General features: G+C 37.1%; 1 protein-coding gene across 1 annotated transcript; it reads right to left on the bottom strand.

Annotated features, from left to right (window-relative positions):
* Window positions 1-4,248: 4,248 nt before the first annotated feature.
* Window positions 4,249-5,903, bottom strand: LOC145771690 (uncharacterized). Its single transcript, XM_082583424.1, has 4 exons — window positions 5,765-5,903; window positions 4,985-5,171; window positions 4,641-4,759; window positions 4,249-4,357 (listed from the first exon to the last, which is right to left on the bottom strand). The coding sequence occupies exons 1-3, from the start codon at window positions 5,837-5,839 to the stop codon at window positions 4,647-4,649; spliced, it is 375 nt and encodes a 124-aa protein (XP_082439550.1). The 5' UTR covers window positions 5,840-5,903; the 3' UTR covers window positions 4,249-4,357; window positions 4,641-4,646.
* Between the last annotated feature and the right edge of the window lie 14,200 nt (window positions 5,904-20,103).

Below are 20,103 nucleotides of genomic sequence, written 5' to 3'. Positions count from 1 at the left end.
CTTATTGTACGACACAATATTTAAAATGCAAGACTAATCCACGTTTTTCAAGCATAACACGGATTAAACAAGTACATGTTTTTCTCAGGATGGCAGAAATTTTCTACTATATTTCAAAAAAATATTGCTACTCTTCTTTACTGACTGGTCTCCCCTTGGAAGAAGAAAATTTCCACAATGTTTTGCTTAGAGGTTAAAAAATTAAAAAAGAGTAATTTTGAAACATTTTTACATCAGCTTAACAAAGAATTTTGTTTATTTATATGCTATTATTGCAGTTTGAAAACAACCTGAACAGTTCAAGGAGAAAAAGGGAGCGGCTGGTAACAACAAATTTGACAGCTAATTCACGGGAAGCAGCTGACTCGATGACTAATATAGTCTTTTTCTGCTTCCTGTATGTTGTGGAATCTAGATTTTTATGGTGCTATTTTATTCGTAGTATTTATAATACTAATTTCGCAACAGACGAAATAAAAGGTTTCTCTCTCTGCAAGATCAAAAGTCTGATCGGAATTGTTACGGCAAACTAAAATATCTACAACATTACGTTTTCACTACTCTAAAATTTTGAATGGCAAAATTTTTTTGTATCAAATCATTTAAGTTAGCCAATACGAGATTTTGGAAATCTGATGTGACGTTATGTCTTACTTTATCTGGCAACGCTGAATGTAGATTTAGAATTGCAGGAAGTCACGTGACAACCGTGTGCTGCTGTTGCATTGTGGGTAACATTATATGTTATTACATTTGAAAAAGGGTTAATTGATTGATTGGTTTATGGGTTAGAGCATAGGTGTGCAACATTGGTGTGCAATATCATAACAGCAAAATCATTAAAGGATGCAGCACGCTTGAAACAAAGAAAAATAACAAATGTACACTGCATCGTTAAAGTAAGTAATTCACAACGGGAAGCTGCGAATTGACCATGACGGTCTTCGAGTCAAGCAGCCACCCTCAGGCAAGTCGATGATAAACATTTAGTAAACATTATACACTAAAATATCTACATTAGCAACAAAGAGTCAAGACAGAAACAAACTTGCATCCATGATATGTTAAAATTACAAGTTCCAATATTAGGTGTTGATAGTTGTCACAATCAATGTGTATTGCCTCGCGATGGGTTGCTTTGTGTCTTAAACGAGCGTTATTGTTTTGATTGTAAAATTCTGGTGCGATGTGTTATTATCGGTTATGACCTGAAGTAACCTCTGATTACGAAATCTGTATTATGTAAAGTGTGTTTTCTGGAATCATTTTCCCTACGTGACTTTCTAGAGACTTCTGTTGTTTACATTTAAATGCTGCTTGATAGAACAATGGTTCTTTATGATGTAACCTTATGTAACCTTCTCGAAGTTACTGGACTGAGCAACCAACTATAAATAGTGGTGTAAATTATTATGATTATTATTATGAGTTGATTATGAGAGTTGTGTTATGAGTTGTGGATTGGTAGTTGGTGCAGAAATTATTGGTGATTGAGATTTGAAGTAATTGAATACAAGTAGATGAGAATTGGTGCTGATATAAATTGTGTTCGAAATTAGAGTTATTTGAGAAGCCGTTCGTTAAAGTCCTTCAAGAAGTCAGATTATCATTTCACTAGTAGAACCATTCGACATTTAATTGACTGTTGTTCGGTTTGACCCATTAAACTACGTCATTGAACCTTTCCAAGTCTTTTTCCTGGTAAGAGATAGAAAGAAAACGTGACAATAGTCAACGACTAAAAGCTTAAAGAGTATCGGTCCACATTAGTAAACTACACTGCAATCAACTTTAATATTCTGCAATTAGATAGTTTTTGTAAAGTTTTATAAATGAGTCAAAAGATTTTTTTAATATCTAGTGAGATTGAGTTCCATATTTTTACTCCACTATAGCCTACTTGATGCTTCGTTAAAGTTTTGTAGTAGCAGACACAGAAACAAAGTAACTAGCATTTTTGATTGAACATCTAGTTGAGCGATTATGAACGTTTGATGTTTTGTTGAAGTAATTCGAAAAAGTACAGGGTAAATAATTATGGTTATATTTAAACTTTAATTTAGCAATTTCTAGTTTGTAAATGTCTTTTATTTTTAGAACTTTTACCTGCTTGAAGTATGGTGTAACGTGTTCTGACCACAACCCTCCAGCAACTATTTTTATTGCTTTGTTTTGTAACTTTTGTAGTTTCTCGATATAGGCTATGCTTTGTAGCCTATGTAGAGCACCAAATGGCTATTCCATTCATAATATGTGGGTGCATGAGCGAATAATACAACTACAGTCTAGCATTGAAAGGAAGAAAGTGTTTAAGTTTCGACAAAATACCAACAGATCTAGCAAGTTTAGATCTAAGAGCATCAATGTGAGGTTTGAATGAGAGCTGTTTATCAATTATTTTTCCAAGATAGCCTACTTAGCGTGGTCGACGGTTTCTAGCTCAACAGTCCTATAGAAAACATAGAATTCATCAAATTTGTTGTAGCCTTTTTTAGGAGGAATTACTAATACCGGTAGTTTGGATTTAGAGGCATTAATGATCAATTTGTTGGCATTAATCCAACCTTCCACAGCAGCTCATTCAGCATTAAGTTGGGTTTGCAATAAATTTACGTTATCAGCTTTAACTATGAGACATCGTCCGCGATCAACCTTGGCATTGTCGATATTGCTTGTTTTGTTTTATTATCTTTATCTTGCATTGCGGGAAAGCTGATTTGAGCGCTATGCATCGGTGTAGGCTACGCCTTCCGACGTACACCTGACCCACGCTGCAGCCGACTGCAATGTCCGTTTCCTGTTGTCTACTCTACTTCTGACGTAAATTTGGTACTACCCATTACTCGAAATCGATCACTGGGTAGAGGCAATTATCGTAAAGTTTCTTGCCCAGAGAAACAACAGCAGGTGCGGGAGGCTGGAGTCGAACATGCAGGCTCTCGACTGCGAGCCCAACGCGCCAAACACTCGACATGCTGTTTGGTAGGTCATTTATGTAAATTAAAAACAAGAGTGGACCTAGAGTTGAATCTTGAGGAGCCTTGAGAAGGCAAGTCCTGTGAAATCATTGTTCTTTGTTTGTTCGTAGGTAGCCTAGTGCTTATTATGTCAAGGGCAGCATGTGTAGTTGAGTGGTTGGAAGGAAATCCATATTGTGTGGGTAAGAGTGAAGAAGTTTTATTAACCGTATTCAGACTGGGCTCTCAAGGGATTCCCTGAGTTGGGGGGGGGCATAAAATGCCCACGGTTTTTGAACGTTTATTACGCCTTTGATTTGCATGCTGTCAGTTAGATATTTTACCAATTGAAAGAAAATTTATCTGACTTTCCAAAAAATTCAAACCCCAGTAAACATTGATTGTTGGGCCATCATTGGCAAAAAGTTGGCCGCAACATTGGCAAGATGCAGACGCCAACGCTGGCAAGATGTTTTATGCACCATTTGGATGCATCTGGCCAGCGTTGGCGTCTGCATCTTGCCAAGGTTGGCGTCTGCATCTAGCCAGCGTTGGCTTCTGCATCTTGCCAACATCGGATTATGCATCTTGCCAACGCTGGTTTCTGCATCTTGCCAACGTTGGCTTCTGCATCTTGCCAACGTTGGCAAAATGTTTTATGCACCATTTGGATGCATCTGGCCAGCGTTGGCGTCTGCATCTTGCCAACGTTGGCTTCTGCATCTTGCCAACGTTGGCTTCTGCATCTTGCCAACATTGGCTTCTGCATCTTGCCAACGTTGGCAAAATGCTTTATGCACCATTTGGATGCATCTGGCCAGCGTTGGCATCTGCATCTTGCCACCGCTGGCGTCGGCATCTAGCCAACGTCGACTTCTGCATCTAGCCAACGTTGGCTTCTGTATCTTGCCAACGTTGGCAAAATGTTTTATGCACCATGTTGCTTCATCTTGCCAACGTTGGCATCTGTATCTGGCCAACGTTGGCAAGATGGCTTGTGCACCTTTTGCTTCATCCGGCGCCTAAATTCTGGTTGACGTTTATGCACCATGACGCTGCTTCATCTGACCTATTGACTATTGGGATGCCCGCGCTTTGACCAAGGTTGGCCATGCGAAGCAAGCTGGTGCATAAACATCTGAATAGCATTGGCATCTACATTTGCCAAACGTCTCTGTACCTAAACCTCGCTCATCACCAAAAGTTTATTGCTGAACCTAGCTAATCCTTGGGCGAAAGAACAGCAGCAACACTACTCCCTTTGTGACAAAGCAAAGTAACAGTCGAGCTTCGTATATTTTCACATTTATTAGAAACAAGCCACATCAAATCGTATTGATAGATGGAGATTCATTGCACATCATCAGCTTTTTCTTATGTATCTTTATCATTCTGAATTCCTGCGAATGAAACAAAAATATCTAATTCAAGAGGGCTGTTTGGCAACAGTGTAGGATTTTGATCAGTTGTCGTCCAGGATAATACGAAGTTAATTGACAATCTGCAATATCAATGTAATATCCCTCTCTCCAACGTGCGTGACAAAAAACTTATCATTCGATTCTGCGCCACGCAGAGCGATAATCAAGTTCCAATACATTCTAATTGCGTGTACAGTAGTTATTCAACAACTAAAGCAACACATTCGCTGTTGTCTTAGTTTCAAACATATAACAAGCTCACCAAAAGTTAGTTTTTGCCGTTTTCGGCCACCTTGCCTGTCCTTCCAATTTCGAAATCACTCTGAAACTCTTTATCAATTTGCTGCACGGCAGCAGCTTTGTCGTGCGCCATCACCATGTCTAATCATGAAAGTAAAAAAAGAAGTGTTAAATCAGTATATAAATGCCGACATAGCCTACTAACCACCATGTTCGTTGTTCACATCAATGCGAGTACACCACTAAAACATTTTCATACATTACTCAATACTCTTCACAATTACATCATACATTAATCAAAAGAGCAAAATGGCATAGTTAAGACATAATCATTTAGTCATAGTAGAAACATTTATCCGTACTCACCAAGAACAACCTTTTTCAGATTCTTTTTTAAACAATCAAACGAGTGCTTAGACTTCACGATGTTTTTTTTTTCTTTCTTTGTTCTCGACATGACTTGAACTGTGTTGTGTTCGATAATAATAGTTGGAATAAGTCCACTGATACAATCGCTTGCATTTTTGCCAACAACTTGACTTAAATTTGCCACCTGCAAAATGTAAATCGAATGTAATGACAGGGGTTTCATCCATCATATTAAAAAGTTTCAGCACTTGTTACAGAAATTTTCTACTGTTACAAATGACAGCCAACGTTTAAAGTTTATTTTGGGATTCCAGTCGTCTGTTGTGTTGCGTATGTAGGTCGCAGTGTAGGCTACTGTAGGCTATGTTGTCGCAATGGGCGCAAAATAAAACATGTTTATTATTATTATTATTCAGTTGACGGCAATGAAAGCTACATTTGCAAATACTCTACAACCATCACAGACCTATCCACACGATATAAAAATACAAACACATTCAAGCAGTCAGGCAAACACTGCCGGAGCAGCAAAATCAAAGATTGAGTAAAATCCTACACATGTTGTGGAATATCACAAGCTCTGCTACTTTGCTGATATCTTCTTAGCACTCATCTATGAGCACTGGCACTAAATTTGTCACGAGAATATTTCATATGAAAGTTTTCCGTTGGTCATTGAGTTTTATAACTTTCTTTAAATTGTGCAAACGTAGCCTAGTGACAAAAACGACTTTACACAATTATTTCAGGTTCAATGAATAAAAGACATTCACTTACCAGGTTTTCATAAACATTGTCGTAAGTCATTCCTATAGTTTCATTTTGATCATTTTTAAAACTTCTTTCGGCCATAATATCTCAATTGAATTCGATTTTTTATATTTTCGATGCAAGAAGCGAAAATTCCTGTTAGCGCTGTTCACATAAGCATTGTGCTTTCGGCTCTCACGTAATTGTGTATTGCGCACAACCGCCATGTTTGAACAGTGGAAGTGAATCGAGTGACGTCATAATCCCTTTAGCAAAGGATTAAGTCATGGCCTTTGTCTTCCTTCATCAAAAAAAAACAAGTTCTTCTGCTAAATTGCATCTCCTCACGTTGATATAACACATCGCCGCATTCTAAAGCTTTGTTGCCTATTTCACTTCAATGCGTTATATTGCCCAGTGATAGCGCATCAATCGATTATTTTTACATTGATTCAGCGTCTGCAGACAGGTCAGCAGCGCGGCGGCAGTGCAGCCATAACTCAATGATCACATGATCACCACAATCATGCTGCTGTGTCGAGCGCTACCAAACATCAACAAGTGAATTCGATTAAGCTTACAAGTTGTTTTAAATTTTCTTGAACTGCACGCAAATTTTGAGGTTAGTCCTGAAAAAATGTTTTCAAAAATATTACAACACATTTTAGTATAGTTAAACTTGAAAATTAAAAAAGCTTTTGTTGAACACAAGAAAAAAATGAAGACCTGGCAACTTGAATTAGCAACCACGTTTTTAAGTTTATCGCTTGTTAGTTACCTTACCAACGTCTGCAGACGTTGAATCAATGTAAAAAGAACGGATTATGCTAGTTGGTTATTGGAGCGCCAAAGCCTAAACTTTCTGGAAGTGCCCTCTGAATCACAAGACATTTATTGCACTAAATTATCTGAAGCAATTGAATATGAACAAACGATTTTTATCATGGCGTTGTTGCTACAAGAATACGGTATGCTAAAAAAACTGTGTTTCTCCGCTAAACCACATGAGTCATTTAGTTAAAGAGTCATTTTATTGTTAGCTATTAATATTTTCAAAGAATAAATCAAGTGAAACTGAAATGAAGTAGCCAACGTTGCAATTGTTTATTTTGTAGAAACATGTAGGGCGAATGGAAACTTTAAACTGTTTGGGTATCAAGCACGTTATCGCGTTCGCGTTTTGTTGCTCCCTACCTTTTTCTAGACCTCTGCTCCGTTTGGCATAAACAAACTTGGCAAACTGTTGGCTACACTTCTGACCAACGCTGGTCTTAAATATTCATAGTATACTTGTACAGTATTATAAAAACAATAACAGCATTGATAGCCTATTATAAAAATGTAAAATTGTAGCAAAATGATGGTATACATTTGCATAATTTTAAAGAAAACACCAAAATTGTTATGAATTGGCACAATGCGGGCAATGCTTCTGACCGATGTTAGCCAACCACACAACTGTGTTTTGAAGTAATACCACATGAAAAGAGGTTTGTGTTTGTAATTTTAAAGATTAAAACAAATAAACCTGAAATAAAATCTTTAAGACCTTTTTGAACGCATAATAAGAATTAAGTTATTGAAATTGATGGCGTATTGTTGGCAACGTGTTGGACATAATTGCCAATCTTGTGCCCTCACATCCAGCATATAGCCGACATTGCAATTGTTTATTTTGTGGAAACGCGTAGGGCAAATGGAAACTTAAACTGTTTCAGTATCAAGCACGGAATCACGTTCGCGCTTCTGTTGCTCCTACCTTTTTCTAGACCTCTGCTTCGTTTGGCATAAACAAACTAAAATGAAACTACTTTGTTGGCAAACCGTTGGCTACACTTCTGACCAACGCTGGTCTTAAATATTCATAGTATACTTGTACGGTATTATAAAAACAATAACAGCATTGATAGCCTATTATAAAAATGTAAAATTGTAGCAAAATGATGGTATACATTTGCATAATTTTAAAGAAAACACCAAAATTGTTATGAATTGGCACAACATTGGCAATGCTTCTGACCGATGTTGGCCAACCACACAACTGTATTTTGAAGCAATACTACATGAAAAGAGGTTTGTGTTAGTAATTTTAAAGATTAAAACAAATAAACCTGAAATAAAATCTTTTAGACCTTTTTGAACGCATAATAAGAAATAAGTTATTGAGTGATGGCGTATTGTTGGCAACATGTTGAACATAATTGCCGATCTTGTGCCCTCACATCCAGCATATAGCCGACATTGCAATTGTTTATTTTGTGGAAACGTGTCGCGCTAATGGAAAGTTTAAACTGTTTGGGTATCAAGCACGTTATCGCGTTCGCGTTTTGTTGCTCCTGCCTTTTTCTAGACCTCTGCTTCGTTTGGCATAAACAAACTAAAATGAAACTACTTTGTTGGCAAACTGTTGGCTACCCTTCTGACCAACGCTGGTCTAAAGTATTCATAGTATACTTGTACGGTATCAGAAAATAATAACAGCATTGATAGCCTATTATTAAAATTTAAAATTGTAGCAAAATGATGGTACCGGTATACATTTGCATAATTTTAAAGAAAACACCAAAATTGTTATGAATTGGCACAACGCTGGCAATGCTTCTGACCGATGTTAGCCAATCACACAACTGTGTTTTGAAGCAATAGCACTTGAAAAGAGGTTTGTGTTAGTATTTTAAAAGTTTAAAACAAATAAATCTGAAATAAAATCTTTAAGACCTTTTTGAATGCATAATAAGAAGTATTGAAATTGTTGGCGTAATGTTGGCAATGTTGGCAACATGTTGGACAAAATTGCCAGCCTTGTGCCAACATACCCAGCATATAGCCAACGCTGGCCCAGCAATCAATGTTTGCTGGGACGTGTCTTCGAATCATGTGTATATCTATAGCTAGGCTATAATAGATTTATTAGACAGGAGTCAAATCGCCAAAGTTAGATGTAAATTATAATAAAGAAACAAGGCTTTAACTTGCTCTGCTTGAGATAATGACGTCACGGTATTCCCACGGTAATCACACTTTGCGCTCTGTCACTCACACTAACAACCACAACCGCTCATCAACTGCCGAGAATCTATTTATTTTGTAAGTATCCAACCGGCAAAAGTGCGACATTATTATATCGACTCAACGTTTGACCACAGTGCTTAGACGCGAAAATTGTTTATTTGACTTCAGTTTGTTTGGAAAGATGCGAAGATCGGAAACAAGTGTTGCTAGAGATGTAGGCAGATTTGGCTACAAGTCGCAAAAATATATTCTTACACAGCTAACAATTGTAAGACGTAATAATCATTAAGCAAATGCATCTTTTTTTCAGCAATTTATAAATGCTGTTTTTGGTACGTGGTACTCGTACTAACAAACGATTTTGTTTGTGGTTTCTCCCTGTAAATACGTGCGTAACTTTTCGTGTAGCTGTTTCATCATTTTCTCTCGTCGATATCGACGTACAATGTCAGAACATGCAAACTATGTCGTTTACATACGATACATATGTCTTGTTTATACGACACACGAAATAGCGAAATTTGATCTCTCGACAAGTCTCTGATATTCTTTCCGCATGCGTGGCACCCAAGCTGGAAATAATTCACATTCACACCGATTGGGCGTAAAATGGGCGATTTTCTAGTTGAAAAGCAACGGTGAATGTAAATAACCTTCAATAAACGTGGATTCAATGCAGTTAATTACATTATAAATTATCGTCATGTGGCTAAGTGTTTCTCATTGCAATTCGCGTATTGTGCAGTAAATAGCGTTTCTGCTTCAATAATATTTTAGTGAGGACTCACATTTAAAGTTATTTTGTTTGTATTTACTGGACTACCTTGTTGTAAACAAGTATTAGCACATTTGATTATGCGTGATGATGGCTGAAATAGTAGGCTATGCGTGTAGCCTACATCTTGTATGCAAGGCTAGAGTTATGGCGTAGGCCTACTGTGCTTTATTTACTATTTTGTTGATTTGCAACTTTGAATGGGCAGTGGGCACAGTATCGAAAATCGAAGTAATTTCAAAGCGAACATTTCTATCTTTGGTGTTTTACAACGACAAATATCATTTGTAGAACTGAATGATGGGTCAATAAATTATGCCATTATTGTTAACTTATTGCCTGCCTGATTATAACGTAAACAACAGGATGTCAGAACAAATAAGTAGAAGAGCAGTCGAAATACGTCAACCAACCGGCAGAGAAAAATTGACCATTTGTACGTCGACTCAACGTTTTTATTTGTTGCATCAACGTAAAAATGGCCGATTTGTCAGTGGAGAACAAGCACATGGAAATGGTTTTATTACTGTTTGTTTTAATTGCAGCAACGTTTTTACGTCGATTTTACGTCGTTTGGCGTTGGATCTGCGTAACAATGGTGGGATTTGAAAACAGGAAAACACGATCAAATGCACATGAAATCAGAAGACGTTGATTCTATTCAATACCGCGGCGAGCGAGTTATATCGTTTGAACATCTGCGTTACATCAAAATCATTGAACAAAAACCACGATTTGTCTTGTATGTTTGCTAGTGGCGTGATACAAGCTAATAGAGTCGGTTTACGATGATGCGGAGCGGCTGCCCGTGCTGTGAAATCTTTTATTTGGCATCACAACACTCGACTAATTTAATTTTGCTGGTTGTTCTCGCGCGCCAATGTAAACCAGCTTATCCTTATGCATGGTTTCCAAGCGAGCAAAACTGGTCCTTTTTACATTGATTCATCGTTTGCAGACGTTGAATCAATGTAAAAAGGACCAGCTTTGCTGACTGGGTTGTGTACCGTAGCCGTTGCGGCTGAGGGTGAACTTCTTTGAGGCTTCAGAAAAAAATGCGCCACTGTTACATTATTACAACGTTGTTTCAAATAAAAAGGCTCCATTAGCTATATACTGTGCGTTTCAGAGTGAAAAACGAAACAAATCACGCTGTTACTCAATCTACACGCTGGTACACAGCTCATACAATCTGTCATATTTATGTTGATTCAACGTCTAGCAACGTAGAACTAATACCAAACTTACCGAGTTTTCGAGCTGGGTATAAATTGCAACGGTTTGCCGATGTTTAGAACAATCCAATTAGCGAAATCAGGAATTGTTTATTTACCACGTTTCTGCAAAAACAGATCCAAAACAAAAATGTAGTGCGAAAATATAAAGTTACAGACTTTTCGCATTCCATACCCACGAGTTACGTCATTTTACATTGGTTCAACCATGATGATAATAAATCAAAGCTGAAACAGCAGTGTGCTGTTCTAACGCTTATCTTTTGAAACATAACAATAAGCGATGTCCACTTGTGCAGTCATTGGAGGCAGCCAAGTTTACGATAAATCAAACTCGTCTAACGTTAATTCGATATAAGAATCCTATAGTATAAGCGATCGTGTGCAAGCATTCTCTCATCGCAAACTTGTCAATTATTAAATCGATTCAACAGCTGATGATATTGAATCGATGAAAACATGGCACTTGCTGCCATCAGGCTTGTACGAGGTGAGAGATATATCATTCATAGCATTAAAATACCATTCCCCAATTAGTAAAGTGATGCACTTGACTTGTATTAGACAACTTATCTAGTTAGAAATTCCTTCATATACATATGCGAATCCTCATCAACATATTATTGTTTTTTTCTGTCGATATCTGCTTCATTTCGCCAATTTCACATTGGAGGGACATCTAAACACTGAAAACTGATAGACAAAGCAACCAAACTTTGAAGTAGGTTATTCCAAGAAGAATATATCCGTTGCGTAAAATAAATGGTTTTGTTTCAGTCACAGACAGAAGTAATTGTATGCAATTTACACCAGACGCAAATCATCATGCAGTGTCTTCTTCACAACTAATCAAATTACACGCGCGAGAAACTCATTAGGCGACTCGGCTTGGCGGCTTGGCGCCTTTGAATAAACGATCGATGATCTGTTACTCTTTTTATAAAAGAAACCAACCAAGCGCAATCTGCTCTCACTCCAGGAGCAATTCAATGAAATATTTCAAGGTACATGCTAAAAACAGTAGAATATCTCCCAAACTGAATCAGGTATAGCCACGAAACTTTAAATACGTTTAGCCAAGTAATATTTAGGAAAAGTCAAGAAATTTCAGCTTATTAGCACGTATGCCCATTAAAATACATTCGTTTGAAATTGGGGTGGGCACATTATGCCCAACCCCAGTCTTAATACGGTTAAGAAAGCTGGAAATCCTTTTGTAGATTAGTTTTTCTATTATTTTTGAAAAACACGATAATAGCGAAATAGGTCGGTAGTTGGTAATTTCTTGTTTAGGCCTACTGCCACACTTATAAGACAGGTATCACCTAGGCAATCTTTTGTTTTTCCGGAAATATTCCATATATAAATGAATAATTAATCAACGCTGCAAGTGGAGGGGCAACAATATTAGAAACAGGTCGAAGAAAATACGGGGAAATGTTATCACAGTCAAAAGCTTTGTTTATATTTAAAGCATGTAGCTCATTGATAACTTCGTTAATATGGGCTGGTTCCAGGTAGATCGAGGTAGGGACACGGTTCCGTAACTGAGATAACCGTTCTCGTCCCCAGATTCAACACTTTCTGCTAACTTTTTAGGCTACCAATATTACAAAAAAAAGCTGTTAAAATTATTGGCAACAAGCTTTGGCTGGGATATTTGCACTCCGTCAACATTAACACTATCGATAACTTGTGTTGACTTGTTTTTGTTGGGTAACAGTGAATTTATGATTTTCCAAGTTTGTCTGGCATCGCTCTTGTTAGTGCTAAGTTCGCGTTCAAAATACTGTTTTTTAGCCAAAAATTTCAGTTTAGTTAATTTGTTAGAACATTTCTTATATATAAGCTTACTTGCTTCGTTGCCTATTAAGAAGTGGGTTTTATGCATTTTTTGTTTATTTGTTATGGACATGTAAAGTCCTCTAGTTTTCCATGGTTTTCTTTGTAGGCTAATTTATTATTTTTACGAGAAAGTTTTTTTAAAGGAGCGTGGTTATCAATTACATTTGTTATTGCATCAATCAGTTCCGAAAATTTGTCATTTAAACCTTCTGGGGACACATTCGAAAGAGAAGACATGAATTTGTGCATGCTTCCAGTCAATTCCTCACAATAAGCAGCTAAGTCGAGATTCCGTTTATCACGGTAGCAGCATGTTGAATACTTTGTTGGCACCCGAAAGTGTGAAACAAGGCAAAATACTGGCAAGTGGTCAGTGATGTCATAATTAAGAACACCTGGGGTTACGCGGTGGGTAATAGGCTACTGTTAGTAAGGATGTGATCAATCGTGGTTGAAGAGTTTTCCGTAACTCTAGTGGGTTTGGTTATTAGCGAGGGAACACCATTACTTTCAAGCATGGTAAGATAACTTTTAGAGAGGGTAAAAGGGTCAGAAACGTTGATATTAAGATCACCTAGAATGAAATATGTTTTCCTTTCATTGTTGAGTTTAGTCAGAGTAGTGTCAAGAGCTTCAACAAAACCAGATTGATTTGATTGGGGATGTCGATAAACTGCACTTATTATAAATTTATATTTACAATTGTTAAGATCAATGGATATCCATAAGTTTTCACCGTCGTGACTATCGATTTGAAAATTGTTTTTGACTTTAAATTTGTGGTCCATTGAAATATATATTAAAACACCGCCTGCAGAAATACAAGAATTTTCATAGACATAATCGTAGCCCTGTAGCGATATATTAATAAGAGGTTTTTCCTTAATGCGCGTTTCGGTAACACAAATAATATCAGGAGCATTTACAAAAGTTTCAAGGAATTCATGCAGATTGCAGAGTATCAATATTTTTTTGAATAGACCTAATATTTTTATGCAGTGCGAATAGCAGGTTATTTTGATTATCTCTAAACACAGACGAATTAGGTTCGTAATAGTCACACAATCTTATATTTGAAGATAAACAGGATGCAAGCGATTCATTCAAATCGAATTCATTTTCAGGATTAAGGGTGACAGCTTGACTCGTTCGCTTAGGATATTAGAACGCTATTACTATTACAATGAGACAATATAGGCCGCTTGTGAATTTGCTCCATAGAACAGACAAGAGGTAGCTTATCGCAGTAACAATTGATAAGAAGAGTGAGATAATGAGGGTCTGACACAAGATTTATATCACAGCTTGATTAAGGTCAATAATTCAATAAGCGTCAGTTTATTGAGGAGGCGAAAATCTACCTGACGTCTGGGATGCTCGATTATTTACAGTGTGGCCTCACTTAGGTTGACCTCGATTAGGTTGACCTTGTTCAACGTTGACTGGTTAGTTCAATTGTATTTATTTCTGATTATAATCACAGCGAAAACAATACACCTCAAAGAAGAGGTCTAGAAAAAGGTAAAAACGAAAAAATTCTATGCTTGCGACGGCAAAAAGTAGATAATTCATAACATTGCTCTACAAAAAATCCGCCCCAATAGCTCAGTTGGTTAGCGCGTGACTTTCAACCAAGAAGCTTCAAGATCAAGCGACGCTGGTTCTACTCTCGAGGTGTGCGCATGAGCAACGCACGTGAAGGACTCTTCTCATATTAGCGGCATCTAATGAATGGAATAATTCCCTTGGCAACTGGACTTCAACAATCGGAAACTTTACTTCATTCTGTCAATCTCGGTGACCGGGCTTGCTTCAGTGATTCATAGCTTCTAATGCGAAACTGCCATTATGCTCTGCAAGAAGCTTTCCCAGTCCGAGGATAAAGATTCAATCAATTTCACTTTGAAAACTGTTTTGGGGTAATTTGAGTGCGATGAATCTAGGAACAAAATCATTTTTTCTCTATTACATCAAGTTTTCTTGCAAGTTTATAATTAATTTTTCCTTAAGCTTTTTACGCAGATGACGTCATCAAGTTACTTGGACTTAACCTTCTCGTAAAAACAGTTAAATTTCAATCTGTCAATTAGTTCAGATGGATTTAATTTTTTTAACTACGGTACAAAGCGTCTTAAAAACAGAGTGAAACTGTTCACCAGCAGGCATTTGATAATTAATTAAAGTAACTTGCGTTTTTCTGATGACTATAGGCTACTAGGTTACCTTTTGGTGTTAAAGATGATACCTAGCATTTATTACCGACGTTTCGTCAGTCAACACGATTGAATTTATCAAGGAGGCTAAAACAGGTAAACACAACCTGTTCAGCAACGATGGCACAACACAAAAACATAGGGGAAAGTGCCCAACAGTGCCCCGGGTGCCTACAGTGCCCCTCCCATCGTTTTTCGCAATCCGTGACAAATTATTCACTCAACCGTGCATTACTATGGTCACGTGGTCCGTAGAAGCTGCTGGAACTAAGTTAGGCAGAAATAAGTCATTGCTTGTTGTTGGTAGAAATGAAAGTTTGTTTTAGGTGGTAAAAAGTAAATTTTCAGAACTTTGTAACTTTTTTTGTTACAGTTTTTACGGAGGCTTCAGGGATGCTTCACAAGTTTTTTATGCTTGGTCAGTCACTAGACTAGGTTTCAGCAATAACGTTTCAGATCGTAGGCCTCGGTAAAAAAAACTGACGCCATTATATCTTGTAGGCCCGTGGTTCCAACAGTGCCCCACCCTAAGGTCTCCAACAGTGCCCCAGTGGAGCACTGTTGGAAGCCATGAGACTTTATTAATCAATGCACAGTGTCAAAATAATTATCAACATTTTATGTTATATCAAAAATATTATAGGTGTTGACGAATTTTCGGTACGGTATGTTTCTAAGTTTCGGCTGTGAAAGAAGCTTCCAGTACCTGAACTATATGTAGGCCTATTGTTTAGTAATTTTATCTGTCAAGTTTGGTTATTTTGCTCTATAAACCAAGCCATTTCTTGTGAACCACATGCCAATATAGGCCTACTAAAGCGTGTTGTGTCTGTATCTTGTGCTAATCATACCTTCCATGTAGGCCAAATCAATGATGTCTTTAATCATTGCATGTTCTTTCACTGATTGACTGTTGAATAAACACCTTCCTTGTCATTGCAGTTAGTAGTTAAGTCATAACACCAAAGCTTTTAAAAAGGTAATTACAGCTCTAATTAAATCACCTTGGGCTGTTCTATAAACTACAGCTCAGTGTGTTCGTATGGTTCCTTGGAACCTATTCGCTATCTTTCGTTTAGGCACAGTCACCACGACGGCTAGATAGCGTGTTCCACATGTTATGATAATTGTTGCTGTTATATTTCATGTCTGTGATAATTGTGTAGGCCTACCCTATGTACCACTTTTAAAAGGTTTTGTTTTGACCTGACCAGCTCAGTGACATCCATCATTATTATGAAACACTACCGGTACTAACACAAGTTTCATACCTAGGGTAATCATTGCAAAAAGAGTGGCTCAACATTGCAACTAAAGACACCAATTACTTTGATAGGGGCACTGTTGGATCCTATCCGGGGCACTGTTGGATACCATATCCAACAGTGCCCCACTTTGACAGATGATTTTTAACGCCTGATTATGAAATTTGTGTAAAACTTTTAAACTTTTTTTTTATGTGGAAATACTAAAGAAAAGGAGAAATTTTCATTAGAGAAAAAAAAAATTTGAAAAAATTTTTTTTTTTGATGTCTAAACCTCAATTTTCCAAAAAGTGGGGCACTGTTGGACACTCTCCCCTACTGACAAAATGAGTAAAGTAGCAAGAATCAGAGTTTAAAAAACGCAACAAGATAACTGTTTGCTTCTGAATGCAGTGAATGCCTAAAACCAGTAGGCTACTTTTCAGCAGCGTAAATTTATCTATCTTTAAGGCCACTATCAAGGAACGTTGAAAAGACATCAGACAAGACAGAAAAAAGCATTAGCATTTACAATGATAGAGAAAAAGCTCTGAGCAAAGGAAAAGGTAGGCCTACACCGCCCGTTAGCTCAGTGGTTACGCGCCCGGCTCACAATCAAGCGGCGCTGATTCGACTCTCGGCTTGTGCGCTTGAGCAACGCATTTCAGGACTGCTCTCCATTCAGCGGCACCTAGTGAATGGAATAACTCCCCGTAACAACACTTCAACAATCAGAAAGCTTCACTCTGCCAATCTCGGTAACCGGTCAAGCGTCAAGAGCCTCTACAGTCTACAAGTATGCGAAACTACCAGGAATAACCGATATCAAGGCTTTGTCAGTCTGAGGATCAAGATTCAAAACTAACCAACCAAGTATAGCCTACTGGTTTTAGGCATGCACTGCATTCGGTTAAACAAGTAGGCCTAGTTATCTTATTGCGTTTTTTTAACTCTGAATCATGCTGCTTTACTTTATTCATGGTTCATATTTTATCAGTATGTTTTTGTGTTGTGCTATCGTTGCTGAACAGGTTGTGTTGACCTGTTTTTGCCCCCTTGATAAATTCAGTCGTGCTGACTGACTAACGTCGGTAATAAATGCTAGGTATCATCTTTAACATCAGGAGGTAACCTAGTAGCCTATAGTCACCAGAAGAACGCAAGTTAGGTACTTTAATTACAAAGCGGCTGTTGGACTATTTAACTTTAAGCATTGAAAATTGCGCTTATATCCACCCAAGGTGTAATAAACTGGCTTAATCTACTGCAGCAGTAGATAGCTGTAGCTGAGCAGTTTAGCTGAATTTTTGTGTTCTCTAATTTTAGCCGCAGTTTTTGCTTGTTCGTATGTAAGAGCAACCTATAATAAGCTACCTATAACACGTTAATGAGATCATTTAGACCCGTAAAATGTATTTAAGTCGTATAGGAAATCGTATCTTCTGATTTAAATGAGCCATCAACCAGGTCTCTATGTTCAGTACTTTTCAAGACACACAATTTTTAGCTAATTTTGTCTTTGACTAAATTTTGAAAAATATGACGTCACTTCTAGGGCGTCAAACGATGTCGGATTTAAAAAAAAATTTACAGAGTTATTTTTTCACCCACATGCAAATTTGGATGCACTGACACCGCATTCAGAGAAGTGCGGGTTTTTTGGGACAACCTATATAGGCTACCGAGCATAAACAATGTAGCCGAACTCTAGAAGAAATAGGAGCATATGCAATGTTCAGTAGTTCACATCATGATAGCCTACTTTTTGCCGATATTGTATTAGCAAGATGAGCTGTTGTGATATTAGGCTACGTCCAGTTGGTAATAATGAAGTTTTAGCTAAAGAAATCAGTCAAATGAACCGCAGTCATTAGGCTACAGTTAACCAGTTGGATTAGGCCTACAGTTGTGCCTCTTTTACTGGCTCTGAAAGTGACTTTTTGAAAACACAAAAATCAAACATAGCCTACTTCAGTAGGCTATCACTACGGTAAGAGAAATTCTGAGTTTGGAGACAAATGGTCCGGCGACACTGAAGCTTCTGGAATCTCAAATGAGGATGGGAAAGAAGCAAGGGTGGATTTTAGATCTTCAAGGGCTTTGTGAGACTCTTCGGGGTAAAAAGCAATCTCTTGTTTTTATGTGAACCAACTTAAATAGAATTTGTAGCCTGCAGACAGAACTTCATTCAATATGTCTGCTTTAGATTTTTTCTCTGGGCGTTTCTCGTTGACATCATGGTCACTTTCATCAGTTCCACTGTCTCCCTTACGAAAAAGTCTGATGCATATATTTTCAGCAATCTTGACCAGATTACTTTTCTTAGGATAAAACAAGGAAGAAGAATCCATCATCTGATCATAATGATCTGGAGAATCCAAGTAGGCCTACATGGGAAGCTTGTAAATTTTTGTTCGTTTAATACTCTCTGTTACTTTTGCGAGCAATTGTAGCCTATTGATTGAGACCCTTTCTCTTTCATGACTTTGTTGTGGATGTATTCAAACACGTTCTCACTTTTCAACATTGTAATATCTCTCTGACAAAGGGCTATTAGGGGAAAGAGGAAGGTGATTTGATACACTTTTGACCTTATGAACTTTCTGTTGCAACCGGCAGAAACATCAGCAAAATTTTCAGCTGGTAACTATTTTTGTAACTTTCTGTTTGTATGGAGCATTTTAGAAGTTGCATCTCGATCTCCAGTTTTCCACGGAACTATAGTTAGTTAGTGATTGAAAAATGTACGGTAGTAACTTGGTCAAAAAAAACAAGTGCGTTTATGTTATTAGCGACGAGTTATATTATTGATTGATAGTAAAAATCTTTATCTTTGGACTGCGAAACCTTCTTTCAGAGCTAATTGTGGGCAGTTTTGCATAGTGGAAAGTCGGAACCTATGATCATGGTTTGAGACATAATCCACCCCCTTTTTTTAATATAAAGTATTCTTTTTGCATTTTTTGACGTCATTATATTTTTTATGCTTGGATAACTTTCCTACAATCCTTTGGTCAAATTGTACTAAAAAATGAAAGAGCAATAAGGATGTATAGGTTTTGTGTTAAAAAAGTAAATTTTTTTGATTGAATGTGTTTTAAAATAACTCATTTGTTATGCAAGAAATGTTCATGAACTTTTTTGTAATGGTAAGTGATGTACTTATGATGAGATTAAGCTGAAAGTTTTTTAGATAGCAATGTTAGTTTTTTTTCAGCTGTTGTTTCATTTCTGAAACATCGGGTAGGGAGCCTTGAGTCACCTTGTGTTGGGACCTGCAAGCCATGATAAGTGCCTGTGATAGTAGATGTTAAAGTGTCATATGACATCATTTTTTTGCTTTTCACACCTTTATATCACAATTCTAACTTTTGTTTCGTTTGCAACAATTAATTATGTTATTTCACATGAAAATTCTGACAACTCATCCCAAGGAATCATTTGAAAATTTTCCATCGCTTATTTCAAAATTTAAAGCTTGGAAGCTGGCTTGAAGATTGATTTGACACATAAATAATACAACAAATAATAAATAAATAATAATAAATTAATAAATAATAATAATAAATAATAATAAATAATAGATAGTAATAACTATATTTGATTTAATTTGCTCTGCTTTGCTTTTTTGCTTAGCATTGAGCACTTTTTTGTAGTATTGATAGTTTTCATTGTTTTAAATAATACAACTATGTTTTAGAATTGTATTTTTGATATGGTGAAGTGATTTCTTTGCAAAAATATTACATTTTTTCGTAACGCAATATTATGGCTTATCGCTCCCTACACCTGTCTTATCGCTCCCCACATGCGGGGTGCGATAAGACGCTTGGCACGTGTTTATGTCTTTGAGCATAAATTACACAATTGCTGAAATAATAACTTGTGCTTATGTTGTAAAGTAGGTAGTACTACAAGGCATTGCAAAACCAATTTTTAGAGAAAAATATTGAGAAATGTAGAAGATATGCATCTAAAAGAAAAAGTGGCTCGCAGGTCCCGACCTTTCCCCTACTTGTAGACTTGTAGAGACTTTGAACCA

This window comes from Aplidium turbinatum, chromosome 6, assembly GCF_918807975.1.
Source record: "Aplidium turbinatum chromosome 6, kaAplTurb1.1, whole genome shotgun sequence".
Taxonomy (NCBI): Eukaryota; Metazoa; Chordata; class Ascidiacea; order Aplousobranchia; family Polyclinidae; genus Aplidium; species Aplidium turbinatum.
The sequence above is the reverse complement of the archived record's forward strand: the minus strand, read 5'-3'. Positions and strand labels throughout refer to the sequence as shown.

Excerpts from the sequence above, each read along its gene's own strand:
- LOC145771690 (XM_082583424.1), bottom strand. The coding sequence starts at position 5,839 with ATGGCCGAAAGAAGTTTTAAAAATGATCAAAATGAAACTATAGGAATG. Across the intron at positions 5,172-5,764 it reads ACAATGTTTATGAAAACCTG|GTGGCAAATTTAAGTCAAGT; the intron begins GTAAGTGAATGT and ends TACATTTTGCAG. Across the intron at positions 4,760-4,984 it reads TCTGAAAAAGGTTGTTCTTG|ACATGGTGATGGCGCACGAC; the intron begins GTGAGTACGGAT and ends TTTCATGATTAG.